General features: G+C 52.9%; 1 protein-coding gene across 13 annotated transcripts in view; it reads right to left on the minus strand.

Moving 5' to 3' along the window:
• The window catches only part of ARHGEF11 (Rho guanine nucleotide exchange factor 11), a 112,386-nt gene that overhangs the window by 5,569 nt on the left and 94,254 nt on the right, over positions 1-12,563 (minus strand). For all 13 annotated transcript variants that reach the window (XM_064370351.1, XM_064370352.1, XM_064370350.1 and 10 more), the window contains 14 exons: positions 12,037-12,163; positions 8,158-8,337; positions 8,021-8,068; positions 7,611-7,798; positions 6,739-6,885; positions 6,373-6,452; positions 6,093-6,218; positions 5,475-5,592; positions 4,445-4,623; positions 3,833-3,908; positions 3,407-3,574; positions 2,081-2,171; positions 1,241-1,366; positions 755-816 (listed from right to left, as the gene is read on the minus strand). In XM_064370351.1, coding sequence (XP_064226421.1) covers positions 755-816; positions 1,241-1,366; positions 2,081-2,171; positions 3,407-3,574; positions 3,833-3,908; positions 4,445-4,623; positions 5,475-5,592; positions 6,093-6,218; positions 6,373-6,452; positions 6,739-6,885; positions 7,611-7,798; positions 8,021-8,068; positions 8,158-8,337; positions 12,037-12,163 — 1,716 coding nt within the window. The remainder of the gene's footprint in view (positions 1-754; positions 817-1,240; positions 1,367-2,080; positions 2,172-3,406; positions 3,575-3,832; positions 3,909-4,444; positions 4,624-5,474; positions 5,593-6,092; positions 6,219-6,372; positions 6,453-6,738; positions 6,886-7,610; positions 7,799-8,020; positions 8,069-8,157; positions 8,338-12,036; positions 12,164-12,563) is intronic.

Genomic DNA, 12,563 nt, shown 5'->3' on the forward strand with positions numbered 1-12,563 from the left:
AGGCTCTAAGCATACAACAGTAAGCAAAACAAAAAGATCCCTGCCCATGCTGAGCGTACATTCTAGTGGAGGGACACACAAAAATAGACACTTCAGTCAGTTATGCAGTCTGTTAGAAGGCGGTAACTTCCACGGGAAAGAAGAAAACAACAGAGTAGGGCGTGAGGGCTGGGCAGTGCTGGCGTTAAACAGATTGGGTGAAGGGGACACTGGAACAGACACGAAGGAGGTGCGGTGTTAGGAGGAAAAGCATTCTAAGCAGAAGGAAACAACGGGGACCCAGCCAGGAAGCCTGAGATTTCTCCTGAAACCCAAGACCCCAGGTTACTCCACAAGCTCTCAGTGAGAACGCCGTCCCCTCTACCAATCCCATCACGGTAAGTGCATCTGAAGCCCTTTGAGCGCCCCGGCCCCCCATGTTTCCCACTCCTGTAGCTGTGGCACGCATCTCTCTCCCCAGCAGTAATCCCTGGCTGGAGGATGCAGGGGACCCCGCCAGGCTGCTCCTCTTCCTCCACGGCTGATGCCATCACCCAGAGAGGCTGGGTGGGAATCTCTGGTCAGGTGAGTGAGCTCACACTTGCCTAAGTCTATTCAGTCTGCTCTCCTTCCTCCTCCAGACTCTTTCTCCCACCCTGTTTCTTCTCTACTCTTCATCAAAACCTCACACCCTGGGCCCTGATGGCCTCTCCCATCACCCCCATACTCACACCCAACCTGTGCTGGCTCCCACTGCACAGTTCAGGGCCCTTACCTCCAGGCAGCTCCCCAGGTTCAGGTTCACCATGGAACACGTCTGAGTCATCCAGTTCTACCCTGAAGGAGGAAACCAACCCAGGGTGAGATGTCATGAGATTCCATCATGGACCCCTGTGTTAGAATGGGCGATGGAGTAGGATCTGAGGACGGTGTGGGGCCTCCTCACCTGGCTGGTTTGCATGGCAACCCGGTGAGGGGGGCTGTTGGCTGAGCTTCTCTGGTCCCCTGCTCTATACCCCCGTCACCCTACTTCAGGCTCAGGCTCTATTATAGCCAGATGGCAGGCTGTGGGGGAGCAGACAGGGACAGGAAGCAGGGACACGGGGCATGTTCCTCCATCTCCCAGCGCTTGGAGCTGTCTGCTCCCTGCTAGCATTTCCCTGTTGTGGCTGTCCACCCCGGGGTGAAGGACTTAGAAGCAGCAGGAAACAGGCAGTTTGGAGTGGAGAGAGTGTGGGGTCTGGAGGGCTAAGCGCTGCACCTGCTGGGTGTAGATCCCTGGTGGGCTGGCTCCTGGGGCCCTGGGGGCGGAGGATGGACAGGCATTGGGGCAGCTCCAGGGTGCCTGGTGGCATGCCGCACGGCCTCTTCTAAGAGCTCCATCCATCTGTTGCTCGGTAGGAACAGAGAGGACTGTAGTGAGAGCAAGACCACGGCACACACCACCCCCGTGCTGAGCCCACTGCTTCAGGGCTTCCAGGTCCTTCTTCAGGCCCTAAGGACCCTCTGCCTGGCAGGTGCCCACCTCCCCGTACAGTCCTCCCTGGCTGCTCCCTTGGGGTTATATTACTTGCAGCGACCAAATCCTGGACACCAACCCTCTGTTACGCTCTGTGCAAAGCATTCTGTTTTCTCTCTAAAGTAATTCTCTAACAGGGAGCATTAGCCACATTTTACAAATGAAAACCCTGAAGTGGGAAACGGGTTGACTCGACCCGCCTCCTTCCATTGTACCATGCCACCTCTGGCGGCTGCTGTCAGATAACATGGGCTGGGTGGGAGGCAAATGCCTGAGAAGGATGCATGAATCTAATTCGCCTGATGGTGAAGGGAGTAGGGCAGGAAGCAGAGAAGCAGCAGCAGCGGCTGCGGCTGGAAGACCGCCAGGAGCTCATTCTCCCAGAGGCGGGCCTGGTGACCAGGTCAGGGGTTATGACCCCTCCCAGCTCTTCTTCAGTCCTACCTCCCACTTCCCTTCACAACTCCCTGTCCAGGGACTGCTCTGGGGCCCAGCCCTGGCCTTGCTGTCCACCGTCCTCATACACACCACCCTGGTCCCAAGGGGACTGAAGTTACGGATGACCCCTCAATCAAGTCTCACGTGTTCTTGTCTGATGACGTCAATGCAACCAGCTCATAGATCTGGGGTGGGCCCAGCTTGGAGGTGCAGATGATGAAGAAGGCCCGTTTATCTGCGTGAGGAAAGGAAGGTAGAAGGGCCTGTATTAGGGATGGCAGGTGTGACTGCAGCCTGGGCCAGGGTGACAGAGTGGGACCCAAAGCCCTGACCCTCAGTGAGGATGAAGAGTGCAGCATGAGACAGAGGTGGGTCATCGGGACCACTTGGAACCCACTTACACAAGGGACAGAGGAAATTCCAGGACCCCTAATGTCACCTTTCACAGCCACCACCATTCCTTTCATGCTCTAATAACAGCGATTGCTGAAGTGTGTATAGTGCTTAGGACTGACAAAATGGTTTTTTTTTCCTTGAGACAGAGTCTTGCTCTGTCGCCCAGGCTGGAGTGCAGTGGCGAGATCTTGGCTCACTGTAACCCACCTCCTGGGTTCAAGCGATTCTCCTGCCTCAGCCTCCTGAGTAGCTGGGATTACAGGCACCTGCCACCATGCCTGGTTAATTTTTGTTGTTTTAGTAGAGATGGGGTTTCACCATGTTGGCTAGGCTGGTCTTGAACTCATGACCTCAAGTGATCTGCCTGCCTCAGCCTCCCAAAGTGCTGGGTTTGCAAGCGTGAGCTGCTGAGCCTGGCCAGGAGTTTATAAAACTTTTTCATACCTGTCATCCCTTTTGATGCCCCCAAGAGGTAGGGTAGGTATCACTCCTATCTCACAGATGAAGGAAGTGAGCCTAGAGAATTTGGTTGCCTGACTCTTGCTCCAGAGCCCTTTCTCACACACGTGGCACTTCTCACTGAAATGCCTTTGTCCAGTGGACCCAGATCTGTACCGTAGGTACTAACATCTAACATCTTTTGGAACCAAGCTCTGCTCAAGTCACTCTTGCAGCAGAAAGCTGTGCCTACTCATCCTGCCTAATCCCATTCTTCCCAGTCCTGCTCGGACACTCTTACCCCATCCTCGGTGTGCACATCCCAACCAAATCAGCATGGTGCTGGAGGACCGCTGACCACGCCTGCGCAAGGCTGTCTAGTTTCCTCTTGGTGCTAGAGGACTGCTGACCACGCCTGCGCACGGCTGTTTAGTTTCCTCTTGGTCCCCCCCAACCCTCATCCTACCCTACTCTGTCCTCCTGCTTAGGCTGGGTCAGGACAGGAGGAAAGGAACACAGGTGGACAGGTAGGTCCTGTAAAGGCCCCAGACTGGTCTTGCCTCATCCAGCTGGACACGAGTAATAGAGATCACGGTCCCCGAGCCCGAGGCTAGCCTGGACCATCTCTCCAGGTACCTGTGGCCACAGAGCGGATGAGCACGGCGTTGAGCTTGAGCACGGGGCTGAAGGTCTGCTTGCTGTCTGAGGAGCCCACGGCAGTCTTGCTGTGGCACTTCAGCAGTAGCTTCTCGTCCTGTTTCTGCAGCAGCACTAGGAGGTCCTCCAGCAGCAGCACGTGAAGGTCTGGAGGGGTATGGTCGTGGGGAGGCGTTCCCTGGTCCCACTCATCCCTCACGAGAACAGTGCGGAGCCTCAGGCTCTTGGAGGCTCTAGGAAGCCCTGGGAGTCTGGTGACCCCATTTCTCTCTCTGGTTACTCCTTTCCCATGTCCCAAGATGTCACCTCCAATCATGTTTCAATGCTTGGGAAATACAGAGAGAAGAGCCCAGGGAGGCCCACCCACTGCAGGTTCCCGCTCAGTCCCAGTGCCCTGGCACATACCCAAGGTCTTATCCTTGCTGATCCTCCAGGTCAGGGGCCCTTCATGAATCATTTTTCTGGTTGTAAGATCCAGGCTCTGTTAAGGAGACACCATTCATTCATTCATTCATTCAAGTATTTGAGAACCTACTGTGTGCCAGACATTGTGCTAAGGTGCTGGGAATTGGTGAATAAGAAACAGTCCTTGCCCTTACTCTCTTGTAGGGGATGAAGACAAACAAAAAGGTAACTGTGAAGTCATGTGCCACGTGCCAGCTGGGAGATATACTGATGGCTCTGACTTTGGGTCTCCCACTCGCCCCTACCATGTGCCAGCTACAGTCCTAAAAAGTTCACACACTGCTTTTCCCGGCCATGCCTCCAGTTCTACCCCATCCCCTGCTCTCTCAGGCTGAGTTCCAACATCTAGTCTTTCCTGGGTGGGGCTGTCTGCCTTGTCTGTTTAGGGACGGGTGACAGTAACAGGGTATGTGTCTTCTGGGGCTCCACTGTGCCACCCTATCTGGTCTGTGTCTCCTACCTCTAAGACTCTCCAAGCCCTGCCAGAGTTCTGCTCCTAAGGGTGTGCAACAAGTGTGAGGGGTTGACGGTGCTGCAGCCTCTGCCTCCTACCTTGAACTCTGCTGCCAGGGGGTTGCTGGCCCTCTCCAGGGCAGTGGCATCCAGGCGTTTCTGGTAGCCCTCTAAACGGTGGCGGTTCTCTGTTTGCTTCACTGCTTCATTCACATACTTGAGAATCTCCCGGCACTGGTCCCGGGCCCGGCAGAGCTTCTCATGCTCAGAGGTGCCACCTACCAAACAGGACAGAGGAGATGGTTGGGGCTCCTGCCTGAGAAGTCTATCACAGCGTCAGCTGTTATCTGCCTGAATGCGTCCATGGCAACTGGCTTGCTTCAAACCAGCAGGCGTGGGTGGGTAGAGGTGAGCCACTCCTGCCTCACATGAGGACCTCAAGTGATAAGGGTAACTTTTACTGAGCATCACCAGGTCTCAGACAGACCACTGCTTTGAAGACACTGATAGCTCTTGGGAATTCCTGCCTCTACCACAGCCAGCTCTACAGATGCAGGGGACAGACTGTGGGAATGGTCACAATAACACCTCCAGAAAGCCCGTTCAAATCAGGCTAGGGTTCCTAACACTTCTCTGTCCTGATCCCAATGTCTGAAATTTGGGGGTAGTAAAAGATGCCCAGGACACCAGGGAGAGTGACAAGCTGAGGCTAGACCCCCTTGTTCAGTCTCGCCCCCTGCTCCTCTAGGGTTACCACATAGGCTGTGTCTTTTGTGCACTGCAGGGGGCATGAATGGGGATAAAGTCCAGTCGCATTCAACCAGAGGGACCCAGGTGCCCTTGAGTGCCAGCCTGTGCCAAGCACCGGATGCTTTCCCTGGATTTACACAAAGGCCGCACACAGGTGGGCCTCTGATAGTGGCCCTTACTCCTCCCGCTGTTGAATACCTTATATTTTCCAAAGGACATTTATAATCATTTTCTTCTCTGACATGCCCCACAACAGGACAAGGATGAAGACACCGAAGGCCACAAGGCACAGTGACTTGCTAAGGTCACAAAGCAGTGCCAGAATGAGGGTCTGGCAGGAGGCCTGCTACCCGTGGTGCGAGCCCCTCCCCAGGCCTACCCTCTGTGTGCTTGATGATGCTCTCCAGCAGCAGCGGGTACTTGGTGAGCCGCTGCATCTCGGAGATGATGAGGTCTCTCAGCTGCAGCCGCCGGCACTGAGGGTGGCTCTCAGCCTCCTAGACAGCAGGAGACACAGAAGGGAGGAGATGTCAACATGGCTGGGACTGGCTTACGGCCTCAGGGCCAAGATGGGTGTGAACATGAGAAACAGGTCCTAATCCCAGATAGGTCTCTCAGAAACGGTAGTGGCAGCTTCTTCCTTAAAGGTGTAGAGAAGGGTTGGTGGTGGCAGGGAGACACCAACCCAAGGAAGGGATACAGTCAAAACAGAAGGGCAGGTATACTGCTGCCACTCTATAGACAAGGAAACTGAGATCCACCTCAGTGCACACAGGTGCTGGTGGGTAAGCCAGGCCTCTGACTGCTAATCTAGGATTCTTTTCAACAAACAGCCGTCTCTTTGTCTAGAGTGAGTCAGTGCTTTTGAGGAGCTCGTGCGGAAGGATGGAGGGAGTTGCTGTAGAGAGGGAGGGTGTGGCCAGAAGGAGAGAAGCTCAGGAGACCCTTGGTGACGCTGATGGAGATGAAGGAAGGCCGGGGCATGGGTGAGACGTACCTGCATGAAGAGCTGGAATCGGCTCTCCTTGCGCTGCTTGGTCTTGATTAGCTCTAGGGCTATTGACTGATAGGAACAGAACTGTGCAGCCACCTGCTGGAGTTCCTCTCGGGCAGGGCCATCGAACTAAAGAGGCAGAATGGACACAGGACCAGGCATCACATCCCTGCCTTGGACCGGTCCCCTGCCTATCCCTTCCTTTGCCAAATTCCCTGGCCTTGGGGAATGAGAACCTGCCTCCCCCAATCTCCTTGCTGAGAGGGAAAAGTTTGGGCTATACCCGGGCCAGCATGAGGTCACTGATCTCTTTGATGATGGGGCCTTCCTCCCGGAGCTTCTTCATGGCTTCACACCAGGAATCTAGGGTGAGAAGAGAACAACTAGAAATGCCTGGGGTTGAGCTCAATTGCCAGAACCTTTCTGACAGAAACAAGTGCATCTCTGACATCAGTGCCATGGGGAGGGTCTGGAAACCATTTTACTTTTGGGTGAACTCCAGTGCTGGTTTCAGGCTGTCCACAGATCTTTTTCTCACCAGGGATTGGTGGGGGGTTATCTACTCAGGGAGGTCCTGGCAGGTGGGCCAAAGTGGAACAGGAAGCTGAAGGGCAGCAGAGGAGAGTCTGGAGGGGCACCGGCTCCTTACTGTGAATCTCTATGAGTTCAGGCAGGTTCGGGAAGAGTCGGGCCAGCTCCTCCCTGGGCATCAGGTTCTCCTTCTTCATTCGCTGGTAGAAGATCAGGTCCAGGACACGAAGTGTGCGCAGGTGGGAAGCTTCAGTCACAAACAGCTCTGAGTGGTGGTTGTGACAAGGAGGGTAGAAAGCCAAGGAGAAAACAGATCAGCAAGTATCTAGAGTCCCTGCCCGGGCCCCTTCACCACTCTACGTTTGGGGGAATTGAAGTGCTGGTTTTAGATCATACAACAACTTTTCTCTCACCCCAAGGGCCAGAACTGAGGGGGACATTACAGCAACAGGCAATGTGGAGCTGCTCCAGCCCAAAGGGGCCCCCACCCTATTTGCCTCTTTCCCACCCTTGTGTCTTAGGCATTCTGGACCTATTCCCACATGTGTGAGCAGAGCTGCGGGCAGTGGTTCCCACGTGTGTGAGCAGAGCTGCGGGCAGTGGTTCCCACGTGTGTGAGCAGAGCTGCGGGCAGTGGTTCCCACGAGTGTGAGCAGAGCTGCGGGCAGTGGTTCCCACGTGTGTGAGCAGAGCTGCGGGCAGTGGTTCCCACGTGTGTGAGCAGAGCTGCGGGCAGTGGTTCCCACGTGTGTGAGCAGAGCTTCGGGCAGTGGTTCCCACGTGTGTGAGCAGAGCTGCGGGCAGTGGTTCCCACGTGTGTGAGCAGAGCTGCGGGCAGTGGTTCCCACGTGTGTGAGCAGAGCTGCGGGCAGTGGTTCCCACGTGTGTGAGCAGAGCTGCGGGCAGTGGTTCCCATGTGTGTGAGCAGAGCTGCGGACAGTGGTTCCCATGTGTGTGAGCAGAGCTGCGGGCTGTGGGGCCCGTTCTCACCATTGATGACCTCTTGCCGGTCAATCTCCCTCTGGGTTAACCCAGCCACCACATCCTTGCCCACTGTATGCTGCCAATTTTGGGCATCTGGCTCTGGCTCCAGGTCAGATAGCTGGCCCAGATCATCCTCTAGGAGGTGGGGAAGGAGGGCATCTGTGCAGAACCCCAAGCTGGGTGATTCAATGCTCCTAGGGGAAAACAGGCAGGCAGCTTCACTCAGGAGGAAGAACTCACACAGAGGGTTCGGCCCTCCTTCTCCTGCCCAACCTGCTTGCCTCATGCACATGGGAAACCAGTGGGCCCAGAAGAGGAGACATCCACCCAACCAGCCCCTTGCGGGTGAGAGAGCAGCTAGGTGTGGCTGGGACACAGAAACACCAAACAGAGGCCCCACCGTGCCCATCACTTACCTGCGGCCCATTTTGGGAGTGAAAGGAGGGGTTGGGTTCTCAAGAGACCTGTGGAGGGAATGTCAACTCTCAGCAACCCTCTATCCTTGCCCACCCCCCAAAATGACCACGGGTGCAGCCACTGTAGCCCTGCCCACCTGGTGGAGAGGCTGGAGGCGGAAGACGAGGCCGACTGGTGCAGGCGAGTAGCCTCTGCGGCAGCATCCATGTCAACGTCACTGCGAGAGCGGGGCACGTTCTCTGCCTTTCGAGACCGTTTCATCTCTTCCCGGCCCTTGAGGCTTTCAGAGCGGCCCAGGCGAATCTCTGAGCGTGAACTGGGGAGAAGGGACAGAGACTTTGGGACTTGGGAAGCCAGTGGGCCATGCTTACATCCTGGCCAGCTCTTACCTGCGGCTCCATCTCAGGGGTGCCTCCATGCTGCAGGTTCTCCCCCCTAAACATGGCCAAAGCACCTGGATGGCAGTGGAAGCTTCTCAGTGACAGGCCATTTTTGCTGCTCTACAAACTCCTTCCCTCTCCCCAGCCTAGCCTGATGGATGAACAGAGTCATCTTCCTCTGGAGCTGTTAGGAAGGGATCCTAACAGGAAGATGAAACCTGGGGCAAATGAAATCAGAGTTGTAGGGTGTCCAGAGGCCTGAGAAACCATGGTCCTGTCAGGAAGGTGGTGGACATCACTGTCCCTCATCAGAGACCACAGGGCCCCCTTCCTGCCCCTGGGGCCGTCTAGTGGCCAGTCCATGTTGCCCTTGCTTTGGAATGAGTCAGCTCCCACCTTCAACTGTGCTTGAGGCGGACCTCTTTTACAAGGTCTTAAGAGGAAAACAGAGTCACTATATTGGCAGCTCATTTTAGGATATTCCACAACTGTCAGAAATTTCTATCAGAAAATTCTATCTGCTGCCTGTCAGAAAATTCTGTCTGCTGCTGGATTCCTAGCCCTCCAGTTGTGGTGAGGATGAGTTCCATTCTTATCTTAACAGCACCCTTCCTAAGATTCCATTTCCTCTCAGGAGCAGACAGGCTTGTGCTTAAAGGGGCCTTTTTACTGATGGGCAGGACCTGCTCCTTGTCCGGCTGTGCTTGGCCACTGAGTGTCTCTGGGGTTTGATGAGATGCTGACGACTGGGTGTTGTGGTGTCAAGTCCTGCCATGCATCAGCCCGAGACAGCTGGCATCTCTGACCCCTAACCGCCCCAGGATGGTCCCCCACCCCCATGCCGTGGCCCTGCTGGGCTGGTTCTTTTCTGATATTATCAGTAATCTACATCCTGCTCTGCTTCTAGGACCACAGGAGGCCTGGAAATGTCTGCAGAGCTCTTAACAGCACAGCAAGTTGCTGCAATGAGGAGCTAAATGTCTCGGTCTCCATTCAGCATGGCCAAACTGCCAGATGATCCAAAATGGAGCTCATCTCCTAGGGTCCTGAGATGGGTTTATCTGCAGGGTTAGAAAACACATTGCCCACTGATCCCCTACTAAATCCATCCTCCAGAATTCTGTTAAAACAATCCCGACCCAGACTAACTTGGAACCCTTTTCACAGCATCCTAATGGGTCCCTGTACCACCACAACAAACACCCAGTAGAGTCACTGGAGCTGCAGAGCTAAGCACCTTCCTTCAAGCACCCAGAGGCGAGTAATGCTCCCACCAAGAAGTGAGGCGTATCATCTAGCTTTGGCCCAAAATTCCTAGGATACTGCCTTCTAGAACTGGGGAATCTTAAACTTGCTGAGTATCTACAACAAGCTCTCACCCACCATACTGCTAATACTGTTTCTTCTGAGATTGCCAAAGAATTTATAATCATCAAATCCAAAGGCTTCTGCTTAGAGTGGCTTTAGGATCCTAGTGAACGTCTTAGGGCAGATTTACCTAACAATGCCAAGAATGGAAGTTTGTAAATGGTCTCAGATATTTTCTCAAAATGTTGATGTCTTATAATCTTTTTTTTGAGACGGAGTTTCGCTCTTGTTACCCAGGCTGGAGTGCAATGGCACGATCTCGGCTCACCGCAACCTCCGCCTCCTGGGTTCAGGAAATTCTCCTGCCTCAGCCTCCTGAGTAGCTGGGATTACAGGCACGTGCCACCATGCCCAGCTAATTTTTTGTATTTTTAGTAGAGACGGGGTTTCACCATGTTGACCAGGATGGTCTCGATCTCTTGACCTCGTGATCCACCCGCCTTGGCCTACCAAAGTGCTGGGATTACAGGCGTGAGCCACTGCGCCTGGCTGATGTCTTATAATCTTAAAATATTTGCTATATCTATGACATGTGCTACCACAGGAATCACATAATTTGTGTATTAATTAACGTTAGAACTCAATCTTCCCTCTAGTACAAATCTAACCTTTACCTCTCGTAAATCTGTCAATTCTCATGACAACAAAATCTTTAAATAAGTGTTAAGCTGAAAAAAGGCTTCAGATAAACAGAAAGGAGTAACCTGCACTCAAGCAGGAAAGCTTGACTCATGGTTTGATAATCAGTTCTTTCTTTTTTTTTTTGAGATGGAGTCTTGCTCCGTCACCCAGGCTGGAGTGCAGTGGCGCAATCTCGGCTCACTGCAACTTCCACCTCTTGGGTTTAAGCGATTCTCCTGCCTCAGCCTCCCGAGTAGCTGGGATTATAGGCGGTTGCCACCATGCCTGGCTAATTTTTTTGTAGTTTTAGTAGAGATGGGGTTTCACCATGTTGGCCAGGCTGGTCTTGAACTCCTGACCTCAAGTGATCCACCCACCTCAGCCTCCCAAAGTGCTGGGATTACAGGTGTGAGCCACTGTGCCTGGCCTGGCAGTTAGTTGTTTCAAAGGCAAAATAGGCCAGGTGCAGTGGCTCATGCCTATAATCCTAGCACTTTGGGAGGCTGAGGCAGGAAGACTGCTGTGGTTTGAGACCAACCTGGGCAACGTAAGACTGTCTAAAAAAAAAAAAATTAGCCAGGTGCATGCCTGTATCCCTAGTTACTCAGGAGGCTGAGATGGGAGGATCTCTTGAGCCCAGGGGTTTGAGGCTGCAGTGAGCTATGACTGCACCACTGTACTCCAGCCTGGGTAACAGAGCAAGACCCTGTCTCAAAAAAAAAAAAAAAAAAAAAAAAATCAAAGGCAAAATGACTTGAATATCCAGACTACTACGTGCTGACTTGCTTTCATGCCTGCCTGTACTCCACCTCAATGGCTCTCAGGCTTGAGTGTACACAAGCATTATTTCCCCCTATAAGACCATATGACTATACCTTGAGGGTGACTTAAATAATTTGCATGAATACTTCTGACTACAGGCATTTGATTTTAAGTGTTCGCTGTAGAATTTTAGACATGACTTGATTGCTGTCATGCCACAATCAAGAGCAAGGAAGTCCAAGAATATGTTTTCATGCCAGACAAGGACTCTAGTTAGAACCTGACCAAAGAAGGAGAATATGAGAGATGCCAGTGTCTCAATCCCTTTTTCCTTCTTAAAAGGAAAAAACAATTCAATTGTAATCAATCCACTTGGCCTCTCTTTGCTGAGGTGGACATGATGCCTATAGTTACATCCCTGGTCGTTAAAGTACCCAGCAGAACCTCATCTCTGGCTCTCTTTTTCACATACAGACAGGAAACGACTTTCTTTTGCCTGCTGGGTCTTTATTTCTCAGGATTTCCTCTTGCCCCCACTATAGTCTTCCTTATCCTTGTCACTGAGGGTTTCCTGATTAACTGCTTTATAATATCTAGCTCGATCTTAGATGAAGGCTACTGAGTCGTCAGGTGGTAAATCCAAAGGGAATTTTAAAAGTGGGTAGTTCTTGGGCTGGAAGTTGGGGATCTTCTTGCTCTCCTACTGGCCTGCTCACCAGCACACAATGTGTCTCCTGAATATACTGGGGCTGGGGAGGAAGTTCTGTACGGGGAGCTTAGAGGCTAGTGGAGATGGGTAAGGTAGCTGGAATGAAACCCTAGCATCAGCCCCGCCCAGGCCATACTCTTTGAGCAGCTGGCAAGTCCCATCCAGCCACTGCTACCTGTCACTCTCCAGCAGGTCCTCGGGAAAGCTTCCAGTCGAGAGTCGCTGTGTCCCAAGTTCTGGGGCGTCATACTGCTGATTGTTCTCAAAGTGCTGAATGATGTTCCTCACATTGCCTGGTTTGACTAGAAGCAAAAAGAAAATGAAGGATGCTAGGCTTGCTGTTCAGGGATGGCTTCTCAGGCCCTGACTCCCCCAGATCCCAGCAGACAGAGCAATGAGCAAGCGTGGATGAGAATAGCACCGGACCAAGAGTCAGGAGATGTGCCCTGGTTCCGGTTCTCCTATGAATTCGCCGTGTGGCCCTGGGCAGTCATGCTACCTTTCTGGGTCTATTCTTTCCTCATGTGCAAAATGAGAGGGTTTGGAAGTCTATTTTCCATAAATGTCCTTTTGGCTCTCATATTATTACAATAATGCTTCTGCCTGAAAGTCACGATTAGGTTTTTCCTAAGAGCCACATAAAGTTTAAAAAAATAGCCAGGAAGACCAAAGCACATCTACATGTAATTTGACCATGTTGCC

The sequence above is a fragment of the Aotus nancymaae genome, unplaced genomic scaffold, assembly GCF_030222135.1.
Source record: "Aotus nancymaae isolate 86718 unplaced genomic scaffold, 86718_ANA_hifiasm-v0.15.2.pri h1tg000108l, whole genome shotgun sequence".
NCBI classification, from domain to species: Eukaryota; Metazoa; Chordata; class Mammalia; order Primates; family Aotidae; genus Aotus; species Aotus nancymaae.